General features: G+C 33.7%; 4 protein-coding genes across 10 annotated transcripts; 1 reads left to right on the top strand and 3 right to left on the bottom strand.

Annotated features, from left to right (window-relative positions):
* LOC109325180 (protein ULTRAPETALA 1-like) lies at positions 1-3,049 on the top strand. The gene is made up of 3 exons (XM_019557377.1): positions 1-593; positions 1,882-2,206; positions 2,655-3,049. The coding sequence occupies exons 1-3, from the start codon at positions 383-385 to the stop codon at positions 2,827-2,829; spliced, it is 711 nt and encodes a 236-aa protein (XP_019412922.1). The 5' UTR covers positions 1-382; the 3' UTR covers positions 2,830-3,049.
* On the bottom strand, positions 2,178-24,837 carry LOC109325175 (protein STRUBBELIG-RECEPTOR FAMILY 3-like). Of its 4 annotated transcripts, XR_002105094.1 has the most exons (19): positions 24,684-24,837; positions 24,256-24,503; positions 23,584-23,713; positions 23,405-23,476; positions 23,158-23,223; positions 23,009-23,080; positions 22,851-22,922; positions 22,675-22,746; positions 22,530-22,595; positions 22,299-22,364; positions 21,018-21,466; positions 20,441-20,898; positions 19,297-19,568; positions 18,928-19,066; positions 18,612-18,748; positions 18,370-18,526; positions 18,165-18,282; positions 17,965-18,128; positions 2,178-2,187 (listed from the first exon to the last, which is right to left on the bottom strand). XR_002105094.1 is itself a non-coding variant. In XM_019557367.1 (18 exons), the coding sequence occupies exons 2-17, from the start codon at positions 24,377-24,379 to the stop codon at positions 18,196-18,198; spliced, it is 2,439 nt and encodes an 812-aa protein (XP_019412912.1). In that variant the 5' UTR covers positions 24,380-24,503; positions 24,684-24,837; the 3' UTR covers positions 17,809-18,128; positions 18,165-18,195. The 4 variants fall into 4 exon arrangements, 2 of the variants coding, with proteins under 2 accessions (XP_019412912.1, XP_019412913.1); XR_002105095.1 differs by lacking the exon at positions 2,178-2,187 and having other exon boundaries at positions 17,809-18,096; positions 18,137-18,282; XM_019557367.1 differs by lacking the exon at positions 2,178-2,187 and having other exon boundaries at positions 17,809-18,128.
* LOC109325176 (H/ACA ribonucleoprotein complex non-core subunit NAF1) lies at positions 3,958-7,182 on the bottom strand. Its single transcript, XM_019557369.1, has 3 exons — positions 6,389-7,182; positions 5,390-5,467; positions 3,958-5,178 (listed from the first exon to the last, which is right to left on the bottom strand). Exons 1-3 carry the CDS (start codon positions 7,025-7,027, stop codon positions 4,102-4,104), a joined length of 1,794 nt encoding a protein of 597 aa, XP_019412914.1. The 5' UTR covers positions 7,028-7,182; the 3' UTR covers positions 3,958-4,101.
* Positions 9,510-14,411, bottom strand: LOC109325179 (secretory carrier-associated membrane protein 1-like). 4 transcript variants are annotated; one of them, XM_019557372.1, is made up of 13 exons: positions 14,166-14,411; positions 13,502-13,567; positions 13,053-13,154; positions 12,888-12,950; positions 12,424-12,457; positions 12,215-12,337; positions 11,430-11,492; positions 11,264-11,357; positions 10,705-10,750; positions 10,557-10,624; positions 10,144-10,192; positions 9,974-10,039; positions 9,510-9,889 (listed from the first exon to the last, which is right to left on the bottom strand). In XM_019557372.1, the coding sequence occupies exons 1-13, from the start codon at positions 14,220-14,222 to the stop codon at positions 9,803-9,805; spliced, it is 918 nt and encodes a 305-aa protein (XP_019412917.1). In that variant the 5' UTR covers positions 14,223-14,411; the 3' UTR covers positions 9,510-9,802. The 4 variants fall into 4 exon arrangements, with proteins under 4 accessions (XP_019412917.1, XP_019412919.1, XP_019412918.1 ...); XM_019557374.1 differs by lacking the exon at positions 13,053-13,154; XM_019557373.1 differs by lacking the exon at positions 13,502-13,567.

Raw genomic sequence — 25,953 nt, 5'->3', positions numbered from 1 at the left:
CTCATATCATGCAAGTAGCACCACTTTCTTCTCACAACAAAACACAACACTTTGTTTTACTATATAGTATAAGACAGCTCATTCATTATTCATTCAAACAACTTCATCACCAACCCCTTCTCTCTCTCTCTCTCTCTCTCTCTCTCTTACTCTCTCTATAACTATTTCAACGTTTCTCAGCCACTTGTCTAGGCGCAACGTGCTATTTAGTAAGTTTTTCTCTCTTTTTCGTCTCGTGCTGCCGAAAATTAAAAGGCCCAATATTTAAAGCAGCAATATCCTTTTACACTGTTTAGGGTTTTCCTTCACCGCATTTCTCTATCTCGTTCGATTTCCACCCACATCGTTTTCTCGCCAAAAACAGAGCCTTTTTCTCGAGAAGATGGCGAAGGTGCAAGAGAGAGAAAGTGGGGTACCATTGTTTAGTGAGGAAGAGATGAGTGAGGTGAGTGGGTTGAAGCTTGTTGATGAGTATGTTGAAGTAACGTGTGGGTGTACCAGCCATAGATATGGTGATGCAGTTGGAAGGCTTAGGGTTTTCTCTAATGGGTATCTCGAAATTTCTTGTGAATGCACCCCTGGTTGCACAGAAGGTCTCTCTCTCACACACTTTCTCTCTCTATATATATACATATAAAGACGAACTTTTTTATTCTTTATGTGCATGTTGATAGTTTCTGATGGTGATGTGAGTTTTGACGTTGTTGGGTATCTTCATGGGGTTGTTATGATCTGCTTTTGGTTTGTGATTGTGATCAGGAGAGTTACACAGACACAGTTGAAGTGTATGTTGATCTGTGTCAATAAACTATATGGTTTGATATACATACTACACGAGATGTAGGAATGTTTGATAGTTATAGCTTATGCAGCTGTGGAAAATTCTTAATTAACACGGTGTCTTTTGTGAGTTTAAACATGTCTTGTTTCTTGATGAAGGAGTCCTTTCCATAGTTTATGGTTTGTACGTATTTAATAACATGAAAAATATCATAATCGTTCAGATGTGATCTTAATCTTTTTACTTTAATTCTTTAATCCCATTGAAGTCAGTTTGATAGAGCTGAATTTACAGTAATATAAGATGACTAAGATCCTATAGTATTGTAGTCTATAATGTATTGAAGTTTTTGGCAGAACTTAGTAGAGGATGTGTTTTGGCAGTAGGGCTAGTACCTCTGTTGATGCATGAGGATTTACTGATTTATAAAAGAAGCAATTACAATTATTTTGGAAATACTGTTTGCCACCCTGCAAGATGGCTTCATAACACATCATGAGAAGAATTAAGTAATTTCTTCAACAAATCATACATGAAATACTGTCTTTTGAAAATGATTTTCCATAGAGTAATATTGTAAGCTGTCATCATGATTGGTTATTTATTTATTTTAAATGGTCATGGGTCATCATGATTGAATTTGAAAGAAATGAGATATTAGTAACTAGGGAAGACATCATATGATTAAGCATTTATTAAAATTCTGAATTTAAAGCCAAAAAAAATCTGGAGCCCTCTGGTGGACTTCTGAAGGTTGTTAGCAAAAGCTTGTTTGGTTTATGTATCTCTAATTCTTTAATGTGGTGGACAAAAGTGGCTAAATGATTTTCTTATTGCCCTTAAGTACTGGTTATTTTATGTGTATTGTTTTTATATTTTAAGCAAATATTAATAATTGTGTTTTGCTTGCAATTTGTTATATTGAATCAGGAGATTTGCAGTGCTTTTCTGTTTTTTACTGTGCTTTATGTCTGAGAAGATTATAAAACTTTCTTTGTACTTTCTATTTTGTACCATTAGTTGAGGCTTGATATTTTATTTAGAACAGTAATTTTCTCCTCCATGACCATTTTATATGCATAATGGTGTTTTATTGTTAGACAAGTTATCTCCTTCTGCATTTGAGAAACACTCTGGAAGAGATACTGCTAGGAAATGGAAGAATAATATCTGGGTAATAATTAATGGTGAGAAGGTTCCATTGTATAAAACAGTGTTGCTCAAATACTACAATCAAGTGTCAAAAGCTGCTAAAGGATCCAATAGATCAAAACATGGCCGGGCTTGTCACCGCGACGAGTTTGTTCGCTGTTCTAGGTGTGATAAAGAGCGCAGGTTCCGTCTGAGGACTAAAGAGGAATGCCGCATTCACCATGATGCTATGGCAGATGCAAATTGGAAATGTTCTGATCTAACATATGACAAGTATGTTTATTCTCTTATAGTCTTATAGTACAATTTCACTATGAATTGAAAAATAAGTCTGCAAGCCATGCTATTGGACTTGTGTTCGTTTATTAACACCAACTAGTATCTCTGTAATTTTATGCACACGGTACTGTATAAGTAACTGAATGCAGTCTTAATTTAAGATACCTTGTTTTTTGTACTATACATACAGTATTGGTTGCTTCATCTTTGATTGGAAACAGATTCTTTTATAAATTTCCAGTAGACGTATCATTACAATCTTCATTGTTGAGCAATAACACTGATATGAACTCTTAATGTATTCTCAGACTGCATAGGAATTACTACTACTACTATGTGCAAACATGTGTGCTTTGTTTATGTTTATGTATATTCACCCATACTAAAAACCACATTGGTTGTTATGTACTTCAAGAAGCAATAATTAAGAGTATGTTTTCAGAATTACATGCGACGACGAAGAAGAACGAGCAAGCCGCAGAGTTTACAGGGGATGCAGTCGTTCTCCGACATGCAAAGGTTGCACTTCTTGTGTGTGCTTTGGATGTGATATTTGCCGCTTTTCAGATTGCAGCTGCCAGATTTGTACTGACTTCACAAGCAATGCCAAAGCTTGAGTCCTTCAACTGATTGTGTTTCCAACTTTTGAGAAGCATCCTACTTCATATATAGGCTATTTATGGCTATAGGAATGTTTTATTTCCTAGTTGAACTAAATTACCAGTGTAGAGTTCAACACTCATTGTTATGATTCACTAGATCATAAATTTCAATCTAACCGATTTATTCTTTTTCATAATCTCTGTATATATACCACCCCTTATCTTTGCTTATATTCATTTGAGGAAAAAAAGAATAATGTTACTTGCAATAACACCTTATTTCATATTTTCACAATTTTTATTGTTGAATTGAGTAACTGACACTTGTCATTTATAAATTAATCACTATTGAATATCATCTTGTAACATATATTACTTTCTTAGATGAATATATTAATTTTATTAGAGGATTTATCATTTTTTTGATGAATTACTGTGTTTTATTTTGTTTTCTATGATCATCTACTTTGATACTACCACATCCTGCATGTTATGTGCACCTAGTATTTTCCCAACATATTACTGTTCAAGTAAAATGACTCAAGGAGTGAGGGAGAGCTTGAACTTTGAATGCTTTCTCATCTTTTTACTACATGAAACGAAGGGCACCTTTATTTCATGCACTTAAGTACTTACTCCAGTCTTTATTATAAGGAGTCATACATGAGGTGATATATGATTGATTAATAGTATAAAAAATATAATGCTAATCAAAAGTAATAATATTCTTATTTTTATATCCACCAAGAATGGTTTAGCAAGTCTATCATTCCACTTAGTGACATTGAACCAACATCATTCACTTGACCCATATTCTTAAAAGAATGTTAATTGCAATTTCATTGTATACTTGTAGAAGGTGATGGAGATGGGGTGGAGATGGGGTGAAAGAAGGTTTCCATTGATCTCTGAACATGATGGAGAATTAACCATAGAATTCTAGTGCAGGAAATAACTTTTCATCTCTCAATTGTACAAGAAAAGACTTGGCTAATGTATACTTTTTTAAGGCATGATTGGGTGCACTGGAAGTGTAAGATACTCTCCTTAACCAACAACCATCCTTCAGTCAATTTAGTAAACAAACAAGGATCCATCACTACCAAGCTATTCAAAAGAAACACTTTAAAAAACAAATGGTACTAGCAAATCAAATTTAGGAACTTACTGAATTCATTTCAAAAATTCAAGAGGCTTCTAGGAAATTTATAAGGAAAAGTGAAGCACAATCTTTACAAAATGACACAACTCAACATATTTCAACATCCAGTAAAGCACACAATACCTTCACCTGGATGGTCGCCACCCTTTTCTACCCGCTCCACGAAATGTTCTCCCCCCACGACTACCACGATTAGAAGATGCGTTAGGACGAAATTGAGGTGGGGGACCTGGAATAGTACAGGAAGGCAAATTAAGGTTTCCTTGAGACTGCAATTCACCAGATGGGAAACCCTGTTGTGCAGAAAATACAGGTCGCTGAACCTGTTGAAAGGGTGTGTTCAACCCAAACTGCATTTGGTTTTGACCAACAAGCCCCAGTGCATTCATGGGCTGTGCAAACATATTGGGAAGTATCCCAGGAAACATGGCTTGCAAAAAAGGTCCCTGATTGGGATGTAACTGCTGTTGAAATTGCATTCCTGGCCCAGACAACTGATGAGGAATTTGAGTGTTTTGTGGGTACCATGGGATGCCATTGTTAGGAAATGCATTAGGAGGCAGAGCAGACTGTGGCTGCTGTGGGAGTGTTGTCCCATTTGTCCAAACTCCATTTGTTGCAAAGTTAGGACCTGCATTTGAGGGTGGAATCCGGAACGGTGGAGCCATAGTAGGTCCCCCAAAATGTCTTTGCAAATTTCCTGGAAAAGGTGAAGAATTTCCATGAACAGGCAATGTCGGTGCAGGTGTACCAGAGATGGAAGGGGCAACATTCTGTTTGGGTGAAGATTTCTTTCTATTGATTTTTCTCTGGCCCTGATTTTGATCAGTTTTGTCTCTCTTCGCTGTTCTTTGCATTCTCCTGTACTCTGCCTCTTTCTCGTCATCTGAAAACTCATATTCATCAGACAACTCTTCATCATTCGCACCAGATGCATCGTACCCTTTCTTATAAACATCCTTGTTATTAAGCACATAATCTGCAAATTCTGGAACGAATGAGATCAAAGTTCCAGCGTGGATACCCTCGGGAACTTCACTTTCAGAATTGTATCTCACTATATAGTAAGGGGTTTTGACTGGTCCAAAGATTTCATCAACTAACCCTAGTGGTTTTCGGTTTTCAGTCATCCAGAGAATAGAACCCTCATTTAGAGGCTCGTGCTTTTCTACTCCTTCCACAATAACTTGAGCACCAACAATCTGTAAAATGAGAATCTTAAGTAAGTTCATTTCAACGATAATCTATAACCTGTTCTGATCCATTTCCTCTGGTCGTATTATTATCGTAATTTTTTTTAAAGAGACAGAGGTTCACAAAGCAGCTATAGAAACTAAATTTGCAATAAACAAACTCTGTACTAGAATGTCTACTCAAATTCTGTGATTAGAGATGAGAGTCCTTTGACCTTACCGACATAACAACTCCCACAGGCTGCACTTGATGGTGTGGCTCTAAGGTCACCTCGACTGGAGGAACTGGAGGCAGATTCTGCAAAGTTTATACCATTCAAAAGAAAGCCCAATAAGCAAAATAAATTTGTAGAATAACACACATCTTAGCCTAGTAGCCACACACTTAGTTAAAGATATTACTGAATAAAAATTATTCTTCATCTTTAGTTTGTGACGTGTATTTCATCCAGTTGAGATTTGCAAATTTTCTCACATCCAAACTTCGTTCAATTCTAGGTTCCTAATATAGTCTCGAAGTAAAAAGTCAAGGACTCAAATAATGACAGCCCACATATAACTAGTGTGACAAAAATTGGCACGAAATAGCCTCTCAGAACAAACCGAACTCAAATAAAAGCATTGTGAGACAAACCAAACAACTCAGTATATGCATAAAGTGCATCTTTCACTTGCACTGCTGGTAATTCCTAATGAAACACTATGAGACCATATAGAGTCGTGTTCATAGTCACATGACGTGATACACAGTTATCTTCGGTACTGGCACGAGTAGGTAGTACACGGTACTTTACCCATCAAATACCGGTACATTAGGGGTATAGTCATAGGGTTTCTGTAGCTCCATGCACAGCTGTTTCTAATGTTGTTTCTTGTAGGTTCGAAACAACTTTTGTTTCACCATATGAAAAATACCACATGATAAAATTATTTATTGTTTGTTATAGCTCAATCATGTAGGTGAATACACATGACAGAATTACTCTTTTTTTTTGTTCTTTCTTTAACTTAAACTATAGATGAAAATCTGGTTCATTCTCGTTCCTTCTCAGGAACAAATTCGCAAAAGAAACACGGATTTGTACGCAAGAACAAATTCAGAAAAAGAACCACAGATTGGTATACAGGAACTAATTCACAAAAGAACCACGGTGGTGGTGTTGTAAAATGTTAATATTTGATTAATAATATAAGAAAGATAATTTTAAAAAATAAATACCTCAAGCTCATTTTTTGACCTGATAGGTTCTCCTTTTGCACCATCATCTTCATCAAATTCAAGAACATCAATATCATCATCATCCAAGCCACAAGTAACCATCTTATCCCCGCCTTTGCTATCATCATCGTCATCCTCATCCTCAGAACCTTCAATCTCACCTTCTTCAACATCCCCTTTGTTTTTCTTATCATCTTCATCACTATCACTATCACTGTCACTGTCACTGTCACTGTCACTGTCACTGCTGCTACTACTTCTACTGCTTTCTTCAGAACTTGAATCTTCACTTTCACTTTCAGAATCAGATTCAGACTCAGATTTATTTTCATCTTTAATCTCATCTTTAATCTTATCTTTACTCTCATCTTTAATCTCATCTTTACTCTCATCTTTAGTCTCATCTTTGTTACCATTCCCATGAGTTGTTGTAACACAAGTTTGAGACCCATCAACTAAACTGATTTTCTCTACCGCTTCTTCAATAGGGTAACCCACATCAAAAGACCCAACCTTTTCACACTCTTCAACCCAGTTAGCCCCAATCAAATTTGGGTCAAGCTCCAATTCCAACTGGGTAGCAAGTGCAATCCCATTCCCTTCGAAGTTGTTGCCATTGATATTGTGTTGGGTAGCCATTGTTATATATCTGCTATTGGCTTCTCTTAAAAGAAGGAATTGAATAGATTCAGAATGAGAAAAGTGAGGTGTGACTTCAATTCAAATTGTTACGTTTTGCTGCTTAAAGTCTTAAACCCTAGGCGCACAGCACAGGGTTTTGATCATAAAACTCTCAACAGTGAGCACAGAAGCAAAAAAATCAGGTCAACTATGCGACGCCGTTTTGATTTTTCCCTTCCCTTTGTTTTTCATTAATGTAATAATTATAAAAAAAAAAATAATTTATCTCATCATATTGGATAATAACTCATCTTCTTTGATTAATAAAAATAAAAATATGACATATACTATTTTGTTTAGTTTTAAAAATATTTTTATGGAAAATGATAAAACATGACATGTGTCATGATTTTATTAAGGGAGGAGAATATATTTTGTACATTTCTTATTTTTATTTTCATGTACATATTTTTGTTTGGAAGTCAATGGTAGTTAACATATGAATGGTGGAGATTTATTGATCGTATGAAAACACTTACACTGTCAATGTATACATGTTAAATCCAAAATACTATATAAAATAAATCGAATGGCAAAAAATATGTACATGAAAATGATAAAACATGACATGTGTCATAATTTTATTAACGGAGGAGAATATATTTTGTACATTTCTTATTTTTATTTTCATGTACATATTTTTGTTTGAAAGTCAATGGTAGTTAACATATGAATGGTGGAGATTTATTGATCGTATGAAAACACTTACACTGTCAATGTATACATGTTAAATCCAAAATACTATATAAAATAAATCGGATGGCAAAAAATATGTACATGAAAATGATAAAACATGACATATTTTTTGCCATCCGATTTATTTTATAAAGTATTTTGGATTTAACATGTATACATTGACAGTGTAAGTGTTTTCATACGATCAATAAATCTCCACCATTCATATGTTAACTACCATTGACTTTTAAAACAAAAATATTACAAATCAATAATAAATGATATGTTGACAATGTAAAAGAATTACACTATTGTTACATAGATTTTATTAGCATATGCATATTATAAATAAATATGAAATTGGATAATATTGCATATCTTTATTCTTTACTAATATTTACTAGCACTAACTAACAAATTCATGAAGATTTCCTCATAGTGATGAGGTATATTCACACATAAGAAGTATTTAGTTCTATTATCACTATATTTTTATCGAACTTCATCATATATGTATGTGTATTAATATTTGAACCAAACTATATCAAACATTCAGATTATTTCAACCATAAACTCGAAATCGAAATAGTTTTAATCAAGCTTGTAAACTGCTTGATTAATCAACCATATTACATCAGTGACATTTCAATTTGATCCAGTTAAACTAGGTAAACCCAAAATAATTTGACTAGTTGAATCGAATGGTTTATTGGCATTAAAAACGGCAACTATACCATTTTGTCTTATAATCAAATCCATAACCTTCTCAAACCCCTATTCACATCACTTCTAAATATAGAATCTTATTTATTTATTAATTATATAATATATATAACATTGTTCGATCTCATTGGACGACTTAACCGATTAAATTGATTAAAACCTATAGAATCTACTTTGATTTAACGTCCGATCTAGGCATCACAACATTGAATATGAGTACATTCCTAGCTACCACATTGCTTCTAGGTATATATTTTTAAACAAAACTCGGAGTACTTTTCCTATAATTATAATATTGATTTAAAATTAGAATATTGTAAATACATATATGGATATAATTGATTTAAAATATTTTCTACATCGGTAAGATTAATTTAAAAGATTTAGAGTTGCAAAGGGTAACCCACTAAAATAAATGCGCACAACCATATTCTCACAAATAAATAGAATGATTCTATGATTTGAATTCATAACATTCAAGATATAAAGCACTCAATTTTACTATTATATCAATGTTCACATGACAGAGGATCAACCTTATTCAAGGATTTAGAGTTACTGAATTATTATTTATAGGATAATGTGACTCGTTAAGAACATTGCTTAGGAAGAAAAAAGGTAATTTATCAAACATATGCATATGACATCATAATACTATAGATAGTTTATCATATCCAAATGCAAGTGTGCTTTTTGGTAAGATGCACTCATCACATTGACATTTGCAAAAGATTATTCAACCGCTGAATGGAGTATGTAGCTAATGTAGTTATGCAGCAACTATCACATTAGCGGGATGGGATCCTCTCCGGTACTGGAGGGTCCAATACTAGAATGTGAGGCCCATATTTATTTTATTATTTGTAACTAGTTTTTGCTTGAAAATATTTTAAAATTTAAACAATCAATTATTTTAAAATTCACGTATCACAATCTTATGTGGGCAGTGAATCCTCCGGTACTGCTAAATTTAAACATGATTACCTCTTAAGTCACACCTTGTAGTTACAAGCATTCGGTAATTACCCTAAACCCATTGTCAAGTCAGCAGGAACATGTTGCTGACATAGAAATTGATGAACCATTTTTGTTAAAACAAATATAAGTTATATTCTATGAAACAAGTCATGCGTCAAGGGAGACATCTCAACAACGTTGATCTAAAATATGCACAACTAAAACTTGTATCAAAATTATCCGGCATACTCAATCCTAGACCAAAATCCAGGGAAACAAAACCAAGTACTCAAGGCGCAAAAGGTGTATGTAATTGGAAATTGAGGAAAACAAATTATTTTTTGGTATAACCATCAGAGAAACATTGCAAGTGCCACATCATACGGCTGCCATCACGGTCCTTCTTGCAGCCTGATGCTTCATCTCTTCCGCCTTGCCACTGCCGCGGAAGTACATATATACTTGCTGGAATATAAAAATCAACATTCAAACAAGAAAGTATGAAGTACGCATACCAAATACAGAGATAGAATAGAAGATTATAAAAACCTGAATAACCCATATGCTTATAAGTGACTCCAGACAAAATAATCCAAACCCAATAAAGTAGAATATCTGCAATTCAGCACAGTTTCACCAAGGAATCATGTTTGGAATTATTGTATTATCCAAGAAGCTAGTGGCATTTTAGAAGCCAACAAATCACAATTAGAACATACCCCAACCAACGCATTGTCGCCCAACACGCTGATAGCAGGCAATATACCTCTGTCCACATCATAACAAACAATTCAAACATTAGTTTGAGTTGTGGAATAAAGAAAAGAAAAATATTGTTTGACATATAACTATCTACAAGAAATCACAAAGAACAGAGTCGACAACAATACAAACAGTGATGAATATGAGAAAGTCATTGAGTAGATACAAATTATGCGGGGTAAATTGATTCAGCTAAATAATTTATGGAAAAAACCCCAAACAAGAAATCATTAAGCTTAACAATAGAACGCTACAGCCGTTCCCCATGTTTTCCTTGTCTCTAGAAGATCAAAGGAGTGAAAGAGTACTCCCCAGAGAATACCAGATTGTCAATTACAAATAATGAATGAAAGATTAGAAAGGCACTCACGCGAGAGATTTTCCTTTGAAGATGATTGGTGGAGCAACAGCGGCAAAAATGCAAAAGGCAATATGCACCTGCTTGGAGAAAGGGTAAAATGAGTTGAACACATCACAAAATTATTGCAGAACGAGATGAGAAAACATATAAAACTTGCCGCATAAGACAAGAAAAACCAGCCAAACTTGAGAGCACTGTCAGTCCTGTAACAGGAGATGGCACACAATATAATACAAACAGTATACAGAAAGGGAAGAAAATATTGGTGTAAAATATGATATAATTATAGCATAGTCTTCCATGTTCACAATATAACCACTCGTTACTTTCCTACAAAAAGGTTAGGCATCAACAAACTCCACCTGCCTCCCCTGCCCCTCTCCTTTCACCTTATCTTCCCATGATCCTTTAGAAAGAAAAGCTCCGTTTAAGGATTTAAGGTGAACTTTGCACCCATAAATCTTACCATTTTTTCACAACGACAGTATTACCTTCCAGGCTGAGACATTCTTCCCACATTACCCAGAGTCCCAGATATACATACAGTTCTTGCAGTCTAAGAGTTGGTGCTTCATAATTGTGATACAGCTTAGCAGGACAATATCACTATATTTTATTTATAAAAAAACAGAGCATAACAAATGATCTGAAAAAACACTTGAATAGATGTCTCTATTCTATACTATTTTTTTTCATTGACCAATATTTAGCACTACCTCATTGCACGATAAAGCGGGCGATACCACAACACGTAGGATCCAGGAGCACCAGAAATAAAGTAGATTATAGCAAGGAACCAGATTGTTGGACCTACAAGGCAAGTTCTGAAAATTAAGCATGACTCAAAAAATTGATGGACCAGTATTCAGTGGTAAGAAAAACCTTCTCCTTTGATCCACGCAGTAGTCACTGCCACGATATTCCACAAAAGACACAGAACCAGACCTGCAGAGAGCAGGTTGTTACAAAGTTAAATCTCAGACGACTTCTCAAGGGGGGGGGGGGCACATCTCGCCACCTAAATAACAAGATAAGACAACAATCACCATGCCTTAGAAGGAGAAACCATACCCATGGGTTTCAAAAAGTCTACAACTTAGTTATGATTTATTGGAGATGAGGAGAACAAAATACACACACAAAGATGTATCTAGCAAACAAGATATGTGCTGATGAAACTCCTTTCAACATAAGGCATGTCAGAGTTTCAACCATCCTTACAAATCTCTTAAAACTGACATCTAGAGACAAACAAGAATTGATCCACAAAAGGAAGGAAGCAACATTTCTAAATAATAAAAAAAACGTATTTTGAATATAAAGTCTGGGCTATGCATTCAAGTAGCATATAACAATAAAAACATAGAAAAGTTACTAATTGCTAACATCATTTGGATATTTGAAGCACAAGTCTCGAGTACTTTTTATTTTAAGTTCTATATCAATTTCAGCTATGGTTTTATTGAGCATATATGAAAATGCCTTTGTGTCCAACTTATGTATTCTACTAAAAGCTCCAACATCAGTTACTGACTCAACTACAAAGTAGATATAATAACTAATAAGAAAATAAATCTAGATCCCGATAATTTTAATTATATGCAAGCAAGTAACTATTTGTGACTTAAACACATTCTAGAAGACAAAATTTGGAGTCCAAAACATACCTAGCCATGTTGTAAATGCAACATACTGGACCCTTTGAAGGTGTATTGGTATTTCATCTGCAATGTTATGATGAATAATGGGGAAAAAAGGTGGCCAATTTTTCTCCTCTACAACTATTCCAGCTGCAACAGGAAAAATGTAAAACATTAAACTCTGGCATTTTTACTGTTGCCATTTATAAGAATATATCATATATGAAATCAAATACCTCGTGCTATAGCATCTTCCCTTCGTTTTATTTCCTACAAAACAACGTGAGATCAATTTACTGACTAAAATGATATTATAGCACAACCGCCAAGTTAAACTCGTGGCAACATAAAAGTGAACATATGTGATATGTGGCATTAAGAATCTGAAAGGAATGCTAATTACTCTACTTAACCAAATTATGAACAGAAAGGTGTGCCCATACCATATACTAAAAAAATGGGGGAGTAACTATGTACCACTGAATAAAATAAGCCTATCTTGCTACCAATTAGATACTTGATATTTAACTTTGAATCAATTGAACTTATTAGAACCCATATAATATAAAATAACACTACGAAATAGTCAATCTAATAAACCAAGTTTCTAACGTGAAAAACTAAGCTGTTTACTTGTGTTCTATTAATAGAGCTAATGTGCTATCATATTATCATATATATGTATATCAGGGTCAATCACCTGTTCCCTTCTTTTCAATTCAGCCTCTTTAGCCTGAAGTTCCTTCTCCTTTGCTTTGACGTCCTAAAGTTAAAAGGGACAGTTAAATCTTTGGTCAAGAACAGCATTGATACAGAATTTCAAATACTTTTGAAATTTATTTCAACATTTTATAATCCAGTCTACCTTTGCGCTATCAAGAGGAATGTCAATAGTTGCCCCACGATCATAAGGCTCGTGAGGAAGGGGTGAAAGACTTGAGGTTGTAGAGGGAACACTTTCAGGTTTCTTCTGAAATAAACAAATACATAGCAAGTAAGTTAATAAATGAACAATACCTTTTTCTTTTGTATCTATCTTTAAAACAAACAGAGACCCACCCAGTACATTATATATAACTACGTTTTAAAAAAATGGAAAAGCTTTGTAAAAATCAAAACTTCAATATATTTCATATCTCCATATATGAAGACCTATAACAGTAGGACAAACACCCTAGCACTGTTTCAGAATCGAAATACAGAAGATATATTTGAAAAGCTTAAACATAGCATTGCAACCATTGCCAAAACATGATAGCATAAAGTTTAGCATGTTAGTGTAACAGTCTGAGATAGAGGGAAGGGAAAACATACAGTGGTATAAAATGCACCTCCGCCATAACTTGATGGCCCAGACCTTTTTCCCTTAGCTGTTTCCTCCTAATATTATTAATGAAAACACACAGTTTTAGATTCTAAAATAATTATTAAACAAGAAAACATAAGTAAAAGAACACAGCACAGTGAGGTAGCATATCTGCAGTTACTAATCAATGAATGCACACAGTCCTGGGAAATCTTTGTTATTCATGCACGATTTAACAAGTTAAGTCCACTATTTGGTTATGTAAGAAATTTAACCCAAGATTGCTCGCTGTTTGTGATGGTTCACTATTTGGAGTCTGGACACATTTAGTGTGGTGATCTCTAACAGGAAGTTGATAAAACTCAAATTATCAATCTGATCCTCATATATCAAAATTGAGAAACACAGTATAATCAAATCCAAAAATACACCAATGATGTATGTAATATTTGAGATAACCACTAACCAACATTAACCATTGCTTATTTAACCACACCGTGGTTTTCAATTCACAAATAATATCTCACACAAAAAGTTACGGAAATGGAAAAAAAGTAACCAAAAAAATCCAATTCGACGAAAACTGAAACGGAATAAACATAAAATAACGAGATCAACCAGTTTAGAAGGAAACGAAAGAAAAATGGAGAGTTATAATTTTATGGAACTCACCGAAAATGGATTAACCTCCTGTTCTTCTTCGAAGGGGTTGGTGTCGTAGCGAGTCATGAGAAGAGTGAGAGTGAGCGAAAATGATGGAAACTGAATCTGATTTGAACAGAAAAGTTGGATTGTGAAATGCAGTGAAGAGATAAAGTGCGTTTGAATACACTGTTTCTTCTCTCTTTCAGATTTTGTTCGTAGTGTGAAAATTCAAGAGAAACGGTGCAAAATTAGTTAGCACTGAATCGATGGAAAAAAAGAGAGTGAAGAAGAAACGTAAAACTCATGCATCTTCTTCACGTTTTAGAATGCGCCATGTTATCCTATTTTCTCGGGATGCAGATTTTAACTAATTATTTGTTTATTACTATTTTTTAAGTGGTGTATTATTATTTGTTTGTAACTATATAGTAAAATAATAATTAGTCCAAAACTACTATATTGATGTATTCTTCCTCGGAACTATTTTTGTAATTGGTCTTCTAAATTTTTTTCTTGATTTATTAAATGGATACTTTTGAGAAACTAATAGAGAATTTTTTGTTAATCTTTTATTCCAGACTGAATTATACTAAAAAAGTGGTATTTATTTTAGTTAAGAATTCAGGAAATTGTCAGAAAGGAACTTTGAATTATTCAAAGACAAAAATTAAATAAGTTTGAGAACATATATATAGCAGTTTTCACATTTTTGTCAAAAATTCTAGTTTTTTTAAAATATTACCCAATTCTTGTATACAAATGATTATAGCTTAAGGTGACTTAGAAACTACATCTATGTTATCCTCTATCCGCATAGGGACTAAAGAAGGATGATGATGAGACTAAATAAACAAAAAACCTAATTTTTTTTATAGATTTATGTTGAGGTGAAGAATGCAATAATTAAATCACATAAAGTTATCTTACAATTTTGTGCAATTTTACTATAAATACTTCTAATTATTTAGAAGAATAAAGTTTTGATTAAGCAGGAGATAGTCTAGTGTTTAGACAAAGCTAGATGTCGAAATTTGATCTCTGATACTTGTAGAGGAGTCGTATTAATCCAAAGACTAATAATGTATCATTTAAGGAAAAAATATGAAGTTTTGAATGCTTTTAAGGTTATGCTCATAAGATAATGGTTTATTTACTTTTTTCCATGTAGTACCTATTTCATTAGAAGAAGAGAAATGCCATATTCTCTTACTTTTTCAACTAATAAATTTTCTTACTCGCAAAAGTCGCTTCATATGTTTACTAATAATTATAACTTTTTAAACAAACTGAACTTCAAAGTTAAACTTAAACTCTTAAGCCTTTTTTGTATGCCGTTTATCTTCTTCAAGTATGTACGTTGAATAAAGAAACCCCCTGCACCCATCTAAAAGTAATCCTATACATTTTCTTCGAAAAAATATGAGTTTAAAATCGACACATCGTTAATGTAATTTTTTTATACTATTAGTATATTATTTATCATTTATTTGTATTACATTTTGTTTGGAATACAATGATAATTAAAAAATGAATTATGAATATTTATCAAATCTATTCCTATTTAACTAAAGGCTATTGAATCAAATGACAAAAACATTATTAAGAAATCAATAGCTTTTCGGGGATGAAATGGTGATTGAGGATGCATAGATATTATTTTACCCCAAAAGAGTCATCATATACATTATGCAAATGCTTAACCATTTTATTGGTCATTTGATATCCTTTTTTATATGAACCTGTCAAATTCGATTTAACTTGAGACATTATGCAAATACGTGATATTTAATGTCAACACATTATATAAACCATGAGCTAAATTTGGATTGGTAGTGAAACCTATACCCATATTTGTTTTGTTAATTAGTTTAATCAACTTAACACATTTGAGTTGAATATTAACTTAAAGTTAAATTTGTTAAACTAATGAGCTAAACTCAAGTTAAATATATATTCACTTGGTAAGTTAATAAATGACTTAATATTATATATGAAAAATATTTTATGATTATAATACACAACTATACACTTCTTATATAAATATAATGTATAGTGTTTTAATTTGTGTTTTGGGTTGGTAAGAAGACCTAGATGGTAAATGACTGGATTTACTAAGCTGGACGATCACTTTATAAAGACAAGGTCAAAACTTGGGGTAGTGTTTAGTTCATTATATGTTTTTTGCAGATTTGAGGGATACATTTTTAATTTAAACAACCTAATTCAAATATATTATTCTAATTCTCATCATCAATGAATTTCTAAAACTAAATCAAGATATTGCATGGGCCAAATAAAAATAAAACACTTCCTGTACATTCTGAGTCAAGTATAAATATGCATTTAGGTTCAAAAGAATGTCATTTCATTATTATTATCCAGTTTAAAAAATTTACTGTACCACTACGTTTAACAACATTTCAGGTTAACCACAAGAGTACATTCTGCTCTTATATTAATATGCTTTAAACAATAACCCTCTAATACTCCTCACTTTGGTAAAGCTTGTAGTTATTGTTTTGAATTTTGCAATTTATTCTTTTACTTAAATAAATTAACAATATTTTTGGTAAATTGCCAAAACTTGTAGTTATTTGTTTTTTTATTTTTCTCCATCTTTAACAACTTTTGCATGACCAAGGAACCACAAAAATGTTAAGATAACTACATATTTTGTGTAGAGGTTTCTACAGTGTCTTCAATCAAAGATGCACTTTTAACTAAACTAATTGCCTTAAAAGATAAGAGATTACCTACTCACTATCTTCAAGGATACTTATAAAAAAATATAACATCTATGAAATGTAATTATAAATACAGAAAATATGTATTTACTGCTCCTTGGACTTTTAATATACATGAACGATAATATTGTACTGACTGTATATCAGTGCATGGACACTCTGTTTATATACGTTGGAGCGGAAGAACCATGGAGAAAATATAATAGAGAAAATGATACCGAGAATTTAATGTGGTTCAATAATTTGGCTACGCCCACAGTTGAAGAGCAACAAGGATTATTCCACTATAAAAAAAGAGAACTACAAATGTTTTACTCACTTCCCAAAACTCAAGTATACTCAATTTCACTATCACACAATTAGAACAGGAGAACAAGAAGAGAGAATATGCACTAAGCTAAGTATTTGATGTGTCTTACAATGGCACGAAACACTCCTATTTATTGTCAAAGCTCTTGAAGATTATGTGGCCAAAGGGAAAATAGTATTAATGTTGGTTTTATCATAGCCACTTCTTTTTACTTGGCTAAAAATTCTCTCTTTCTTCAAGATGATCTTTAGCCACTTCTTTTTTTCTTGGCTCAATAAAGTCTTTTCATCATCTTTTTCTTTTAGGCAATATTTAATAATATATTTTTATAAACTCCAACAATTCACCACAAAAATAAGATATTTCATGAGTGTAATATTTACGCATTGTCAGTATACAAACCGACGTGTTACAAAGTACAAACTGATGCTCCAAACAAGATAGAGCAAAGTACAAACCGACTTGTTAGTTGTTACAAAGGTAATTTCAAAGGTGTATCCATACTCCATTGAATACATACACTTTTCTAGATAAAGGGCTAGATATTTTGTTAGTTCACAGAAAAATATGAAACCTTATAATATGGCTACCAAAATTTCATTATGAAGGAAGAATATGAAACCAAAGATGCACAATGGAATTACATTTCATTATCAGGAATTTAGAAACAAATATCAAACAAATGGATTGGTTAGCACACCTGTGAACAACACCAACATGGCATGGTTTAATCTTTAATGAACTAAGAAATTATCATACATATAAATGTTACTACACATGCAGAGATTACAATTTTCTTAAACTGATTAGACAAAACTCCTGGTAAGAGGACTTGGCATGTGAATGTTGAATAGGTTAGGAGGAATTGATGAAAGCATGGAGACACCAAATTAGGCCCTCCTCATATGATATATATAAACATCTCTACTAGTTGATATCCAGCAGGTAAAACAGTGCACATTAATTCATGATCAAGCATCACAACCATTCTCATTCTTTCATTTCATTCACTTTGCTGAGACTCCCTCCTTATCATATTTAGCAAGTATAGGACAACCTCTGACATTGCTGGCCGAAATTCCGGCTCGGGCTGCATAGTCAAATTTAAGGCAAGAAGTTAGTTACATGAGATGGGAGATAACTGAGCTAAAACATTCATATTTAAGCTTGAGAGTACCTGAAGGCATCGAGAAATAATGTCAGCAAAGTTTGACAATGATTTGGCAGGGTAACGTCCGTTTAAAGAAGGATCAACCATGCTTGATAAGGCCTCAATATCATGAAGCTGGGGAACTGCCCATCTGACAAGAAATTGTTCCCCTCGAGGACGTGTCCTGAACAAGAGATTCCGGAAATAATGAATTTATGGCATAAAAAGCTCAAACAGGATGTTGAAGTCCTTTGCTTATGCATTCTCACCTGTCATGTGACTGACGGCCAGTCAAAAGTTCTAGCATCACCACTCCAAAGCTGTACACATCACTCTGGTATGTGTAAATCCCTGACTCAAATTCTGGAGCTCCATAGCCATAAGCGGTTAGCAGTTGCCCCGAGAGCTGACAAAGCATGGAATATTATCACAAGGTTATAATGCAGATTACATCGACATACTTAATGATATGTTATTTAACATTAAATCTTGCAAAAATACCATGAGGTGGATGAAACCAATCAAAATTTACAACTTCCCTCACAATGTTGAATTATTTTTACGAAATATCCAATAATCCCTTACCTGACTTACAGACCCTGAAGCTATTAATGGAGCCAAACCACAATCAGAGACACGCACAGATAGATCGTCATCAAGGAGAATATTGGCAGACTTCAAATTTCTGTGTACCACAGGTGGCTGACATTGCTCATGCAAATACCTTGTTATATGACAACAAGTATTAGATTCAGAACCTCAAAATACTTCTTGCATTAAATGAATTCACAGGAAAACTAAAACACTCAGGCAAGACAAACTAGAATTTGAAAACTAACACCTTTGAACTCATTATATAAGCTACAAATCAACAAGGTTGAGAAAAATTTTCCTTAAAAAAAACAAGGGTTAAATTTGTTTTGGACAAGCAAAAACAATGGCTGTTTGACTTACTCTAAAGCTCTAGCTGCGCCGAGTGCTATCCGAATGCGAGTATTCCATGAAAGTTTTGTTTTAAATGCATCATCTGAATGGATTGCATCATGCAGTGAACCATTTTCGCAGTACTCATAGATCAGAAGCCTTTGACCATGCTCCGAACAGTATCCCATAAGCTTAACAATATTTACATGACGTATTCTGTCTATATTATTTACCAATTCAAGAAAGTCGCCATCTTTCTGGTGATCAGTAGTTCTCTTGTCCAGTTTCTTCACAGCAAGTAGCTAAAGATTCATAATGAAGGAGTAAGTATCACTATATGAATCGAGTCAAGGCATAACAGTGATAACACTAAAACTGTAACAGCAAAGGAAAAGGGAAAGGAAACAGAGATCTAGCAAAGATGTCATTTGCAGAGATTGGTAGTTAAACCTCTGACAAACCAAAATATGCATTTAGCCATTTACCATGTCAAATATGAAAAAGAACAAGAGGTAAAGGTGTAGGAGGAAGCAAACCAGAATCTTTCAATAAACAATGCTCAACTATTTTTTAAGTCATTCAAGAATCGTATAATTAGTAGAGACCAAAGTAATTGAGTCAGGCACAAAGAAGAGAGAGCCATGGAAGCATATACCAAATTGCATCTCTGAGGAAAAGACTCGTAAAAGAAACAAATATACAGTTCAACTTTATGAATTACTTATGTTTATCATGCAATGAGAGCAACCTATTAGAAAACAAACCACAAGCTATACGAATAGAACAAGTCACGTTTTTTACACTATTTGACCTCAGTCTAGATTTAACAAAACAGGAACAAATACAACAAGAACAAAATCTTTTCCTACTATGCGAAGTCGGCTACATAGATCAAACAATGACATAATATCCTATCATAAATTATAGAAATGTTGAAACGGGAACAAATAAGATAATAAAATGAATATCATTTGTTCATCTAAATGAACATTTGAGAGACTACAAAAAATGACACAAAGTATCAATCGGATAAATGTGACTATTATCAGCTATCTTAAAGTGATTCAAGTCCAGAACAACAAATAATAACAATAAAAAGATGGAAAAAAGTATATAACTTCATTTATCAGTATGTTCTATATAAACCAACACAAATGATAAGCAAAAATCCTACCTTCCCATCCGGAAGCTCTGCCCTATACACGCTGCCCAGCATACCTCCTCCTATTAGATTTTCTTGAGAAAAACTATTTGTGTACTGTTGAAGAGATGCAATGGTGAAATATTTTGCAAAAGTGGGAAGAGGAACTGAACTTTTTCGTGCTGGACTAACATTGGTCCCTCTGCGGAATGTCGTCGGTTCAACAATCACCCTCTCAGTAGGAGATGACAGAGGAGGTGGTGGTGGAGGAGGAGGAGGAGGAGGGGGAGGAGGAGGTGGGGGTGGAGGGGGAGGCATTGAGTATACTTCTAGTGGACTTATATCTATCTCATGATCTCTTGGCTTCGGTATTGCTGCCGTTCTTTGCACATCCTTCTCAGGCTCAACCTTTGGCTTTGGAATAGCCACCACTCTCCTGGTCTCTTCTTGACGGTCCTCTTTAGGCCTTGTAACATCCCCTACTGGTGGTGCTGTTAAAATAAGTAAAATTATTTAAGAAGTTAAATGATTAAACTGACGAATCCTTGTAATAAACAATTAAATGTCCGGTAATAAATTTGATAAAAGATCAAGAGGAATATTTATTTGCCTTTCTCAGCTTGACTAGGCAGTTGGACTAAAGCCCCATAATCCCTTGGGTTCTGTCTTTCAACTCCATATGCACCAATTTGATGTCGTCTGGACCTTCCATCAACCCGATCCCTTTTGCTACATACTGGAATAAAGAGGAGGATTGCCAATACCAAAACAACGAATCCCAATACACTACCAATAGATATCAAAACCACCTTTTTGGTGTTTTTTTTGGATTTCCCAGAATTTGATTCTTTTGCTGCAGTTGGTCCATCAGCTTGTGTAGTAGGTACATGTCCAGAAGGTGTTGCTCCAGCAACTGGTGTTCCTGGTGGTGCCCCAGAAACATTTGTTCCTGGCACTGCCCCAGAAACTGGTGTTCCTGGTGGTGCGGTCACTGGGGAACCAGGTGGAGAAGCTGGAGCTCCAGTACCGGGAACATTAGTAAAGGAGTTTCCATCTGGTCTGCATAATAAACATAATCTTGAGTTACTGAAGCTACAAAATTACAACTATATTATTCAAATTTCTGATGCCACTGATTTGAATAAATAACAAAAAGATTGAGGAAACACTTTTTTTCCTCAATACTTGCAAAAAATAACATTTTGGCTACAAGATAGCTACAAGAGATGACCTAACTACACCTTAGGTCCAGCTACTGTCAATATGCCAATAGTCACCTTGCAGCTATCTTAGGAAAAATGTTTGCCTATAAAAAAATAAAAGAGGCGATCGCTTTCTTAGATGTTGCTCATCATTACCATCGTCTTCCCATTGCCAAGTATTATTGTATTTCCCCAAAACCAATTTAAACTGTAAGGAACAAATATCGTGTTTTGCTTTGGATATAACAGGCTCAGAACCACGTGTTTCAAGCACCATTACACACCACACAAGCAAACACATATTAATCCTTCATGACAATTTTTTAAGATGTAAAGTTGGGTGCAAAAGAAATGCACCTTGTCAAATGCACATTCATAATTGAGACTTATGTTATCTTAAATAATACATGTTTCTTTTCCCAGTTGTTATTGGTTATTTTTCAGAAATGTGGCACTTCATAAATTCTGCAGATATCCCCACATCTAAGTACCTTCGATTCTCTTTTGACCTTATCTGATCCAATTTTCGCTTAATTGCAAGACATCTTAATTAACAGGATTAGATAATTTTCAAGAAAAAACAAAATTCAAACAACTATGTTCCATGTCCATCTTCACATTCTCTAATTGAGGAAATCATCCCCTTTAAGCACATATAAACAAAATACTTCATATTTTAAGGCTTTCACCTGAAGTTAGGGATGCTTAACAGCTTTGGAGGTATTGAGCCATCAAACTGATTGTTCTCGACATTCCTGCTCAAACAGGGCGGAATAAGCACAAATTTAACAGAGAATCAAGTAGTACTAAATTAAAAGGATAGCATTGAACCCTATACATATTCTAGAAGCTCTAAAATCCTAACTGAAAGCAAGTTTAAAAACTAATTACAACTATGTAAACATGGTTAAGAGAAGTACAAATCTTTCAGAGGAAGGTCCTGCAAAACATCAAGGGTCCCAGACAGATGATTATTCTGTAAGTGCCTGAGAACAAGGAAACAATCAGTTTGCTTGATATAGAAAATAGAAGTTCATGCTTATACTACTGAGACGAAATACTAACAGGGTGGTTAAAGATGACAAATTCTCCACCGATGGAGGCAATTCCCCGCTCAAGTTATTATTCGATAAATCTCTGCACAACAGTTAGTGGCCTCGTCAAATATGTTTCATGCATAAAGCAGCAAAGAATCTTCATTCAAATTGTCTATAATATGTTATTTTAAAATGAAGCCCTACAGATTGATCAGTACGGGAAGTGACTGAAATGCATCTGGTATTTCTCCAGTTAAAAGATTCTCGTTAAGAGACCTGAAAGGGGGTAATTCAATATTTCAATATAATTTAGATAAACTTACGCAAAATTTAATATAAAATAGGAGAAGCAACTAACTCACATGTCTGTCAGTCCAGTCAATGTGGATAAAGTGTCTGGAATACTTCCAGTTAATTGATTAGATGCAAGGAAACTGCAAGTATAAAACAATCAAGACTTTTTGCAAACTTTGATGGGAAGAGATAGTAGTAGAGTTAGGTAATAACATACAAGTTTTTCAAAGTAACCGGCAAAGCGGATGGGATACTTCCCCCGATGTGATTGTTGCTTAGATCACTGCTTCCAAGTTACATAAAGAACAGTGAATATGACGCAAGTAAACTTATGAACTGAGGAAAATGGAATAGACGCACAGACATAATCTAAGGCATGCACATGATTGTGCATATGTGCATGCAGAGACACGGACAAATGCGGGGAAAGAGTGAGAGAGAGAGAGAGAGAGAAGTCTATTTACATTATTGAGATAGAAATGAATGACCCTAGGCTATCACCCAGTTCTCCTCCCAAATTTGCACCGTTGAGAACTCTGTAATAAACAAGATGATAATAAAACTTATTGTCATCTATTTAGAGATATATCAATCAATAATCCAATATGAAGAATCAAGCAGATAAGATAATAAAATAACATACATTCTCTGTATTGATGAACCATTACATTGAACACCTTGCCACGCTTCTCCGCATGGATCTCCAGCACTAGAAACCCACCCAGGGAGAGTAGGGGATCCCAGTGCAGCATGTAAGCTATTAATCGCAGCAACTGATACACTTAAAAAAGTTAGAACTCATATAGACTACAGATATATGAAATAATCACCATGAATCAAGAATTGTTGAAAGTAGTGATTCATAAATTGTTTGTTCTTGTTATGCGGCTACACAAGTCAGTAAACCCTCATACATCAGTCAAAACAGAATATTTTGATGAAGTGAGGTTCAATAACAGACCGATAGGCATGAAAAGTAAAGCAAATAGTAAAGTTATACTACTAAATCAAGGACACTTCAAAATAATTAAATGAACACTGACAAGGCACAAGAACACAAAGTTTAGTACTACTTCAACTTTACAAAGGTGGTAGGTCATCAACCAATCACCTTAAAGCATAATTTGAAGAATAAATGAAATCGTATTGGATTGGCAGTGAAAATGAGAGAAGCAGATAGTCCTTAACTACCATTGACAAAGAAGACTGCACTATCAGCTAACTATACTAAACTTGTATGTGGCCAGAGAATTTGAAGTTAATTACTTGGGTGACAAAAAAAATGCTGATTTCGAAAAAGGGAAAAAAGTCTTACCATCAACTGCATCAGTGGCTGCACTTGAAAGCTGAATTATGCAGATCAGAAAAAAACCAAAGAGAAGTCGTCCATAGATCTTCACTCTCTTATTGTACTCTAAATCAGATCTCTTCCAACCCATTGATCTAAAGCTCAACCTTTAACACTAGAAACACTTCTCTGAGGTGAACCCCATCACCAAATCATCCTCCCAGCTGATGAACAATATCAGATACAGCTCTTGATCCTATCAACAACACAATAATCTGAAAATCCAATCCACCAAAAACCAAACAAAAAAAAAACACACACCATGATTCCAAAATACAAAAACATATATATAAACACAACCCCAGATAAAAAAATGCACACTTTGATTTGAAGTGTTAAGTATGGCCATGAGGTTGAAATCTGAAAAAGAAAACAGAAAAATGAAATGAACTTACTTGAAGGAAAAGTGAAGAGCAGAAGAAAGTTGGGAAATGCTGAAGATTTTTTGAGGTAAGAATTAAGCAAAGTTCAGAACAAGAGCCAAGCTGAACTTAAGAAAAATAGATAATGAATAAATAAATGAACTTAGCGTATAAGATAAAAAAAGGAAAATTAATAACACTGGGAGAATGGAACTTAAGAAAGCACATAATATTGCATTGCTGAAAGAAAAGGAAATTATTGCTTTTAATAAACAACGGAAAATTATGTAATGCAAGTTGATAAAAACCCTAACCTTTGTTCAAGAAAAAACGCAAAGGCAAAGGCAAAGGCAAAGGCAAATTTGTAAAGGTACAATCACCAAGTAGTAATCTACTATCTCTTAAACACTCTCTCTGTAAAGTATTCTTTTATTGCTGAAATTACCACTCCCACGCTCCGGCATAGGCGCGTGTAGTTATCTACTATATGTTGCTTAATTTTACGTGTTGTTTTTTGTGTGTGTCAATTGGGAAACTGCATATTTGGATTTCTTAAGAACTAGTATTTTTAGTATTTTATTTTGTGCATTTGTGATTGATGAATAAAGAGACTGTGTATTATTACTGCCCGTTATTTTAGGTATGAAATCTAGATTACTTCATAATCCGTAGGCCTTGGGATGTGTCCTTGGAAAATTGTAAGATTTTTTCTACTGTCAGTGTATTATTTATTATTTATCATAATTTTTAATACAAATAAATGATAAATAATATTTTTCCAACTTTTATATCCGGTTTGTCATAATAAGTCCATTGATTGTTAAATTAGCATATATTCTCACAGACAGAGTAATGAAGCATCATATAGTTGAGTTTAGTGAATATTATATTAAGTAGTATTTTTTAAGTGGTAGGTAGGTGAGTTTAGTATGGACCAAAAATTAAATTTAATTCAAAAATACTTTTTAGAAGTAGCTTAATAGCATAAAGAATATTGGAATAAGTTTCATACTCAGGTTGTTTTTAAAAATCTATCGTAAAACAAACAAATATATACATTTTGAAGAAAAAGGCATGGGAAACTTTATTAAAGAGGATCACACGATCCCACTCTAAAAGAGGAGGGATACACTTACTAAATTTTTTTAATTTACTCATCATATTAGTTATTAATGGTTTGAATTAGTGAATATATTTAAACTATTAGATGTCAATAAAATTGATGGTTAAAATCAAGAGTAAGTTTAAAAAACTTATTCTTAGATTAAATTATATTCACTCTTATTAAAAATATATTTTGAAT

The sequence above is a fragment of the Lupinus angustifolius genome, chromosome LG13, assembly GCF_001865875.1.
Source record: "Lupinus angustifolius cultivar Tanjil chromosome LG13, LupAngTanjil_v1.0, whole genome shotgun sequence".
NCBI classification, from domain to species: domain Eukaryota; kingdom Viridiplantae; phylum Streptophyta; class Magnoliopsida; order Fabales; family Fabaceae; genus Lupinus; species Lupinus angustifolius.
This window is presented reverse-complemented; position numbering and strand designations above follow the sequence as displayed.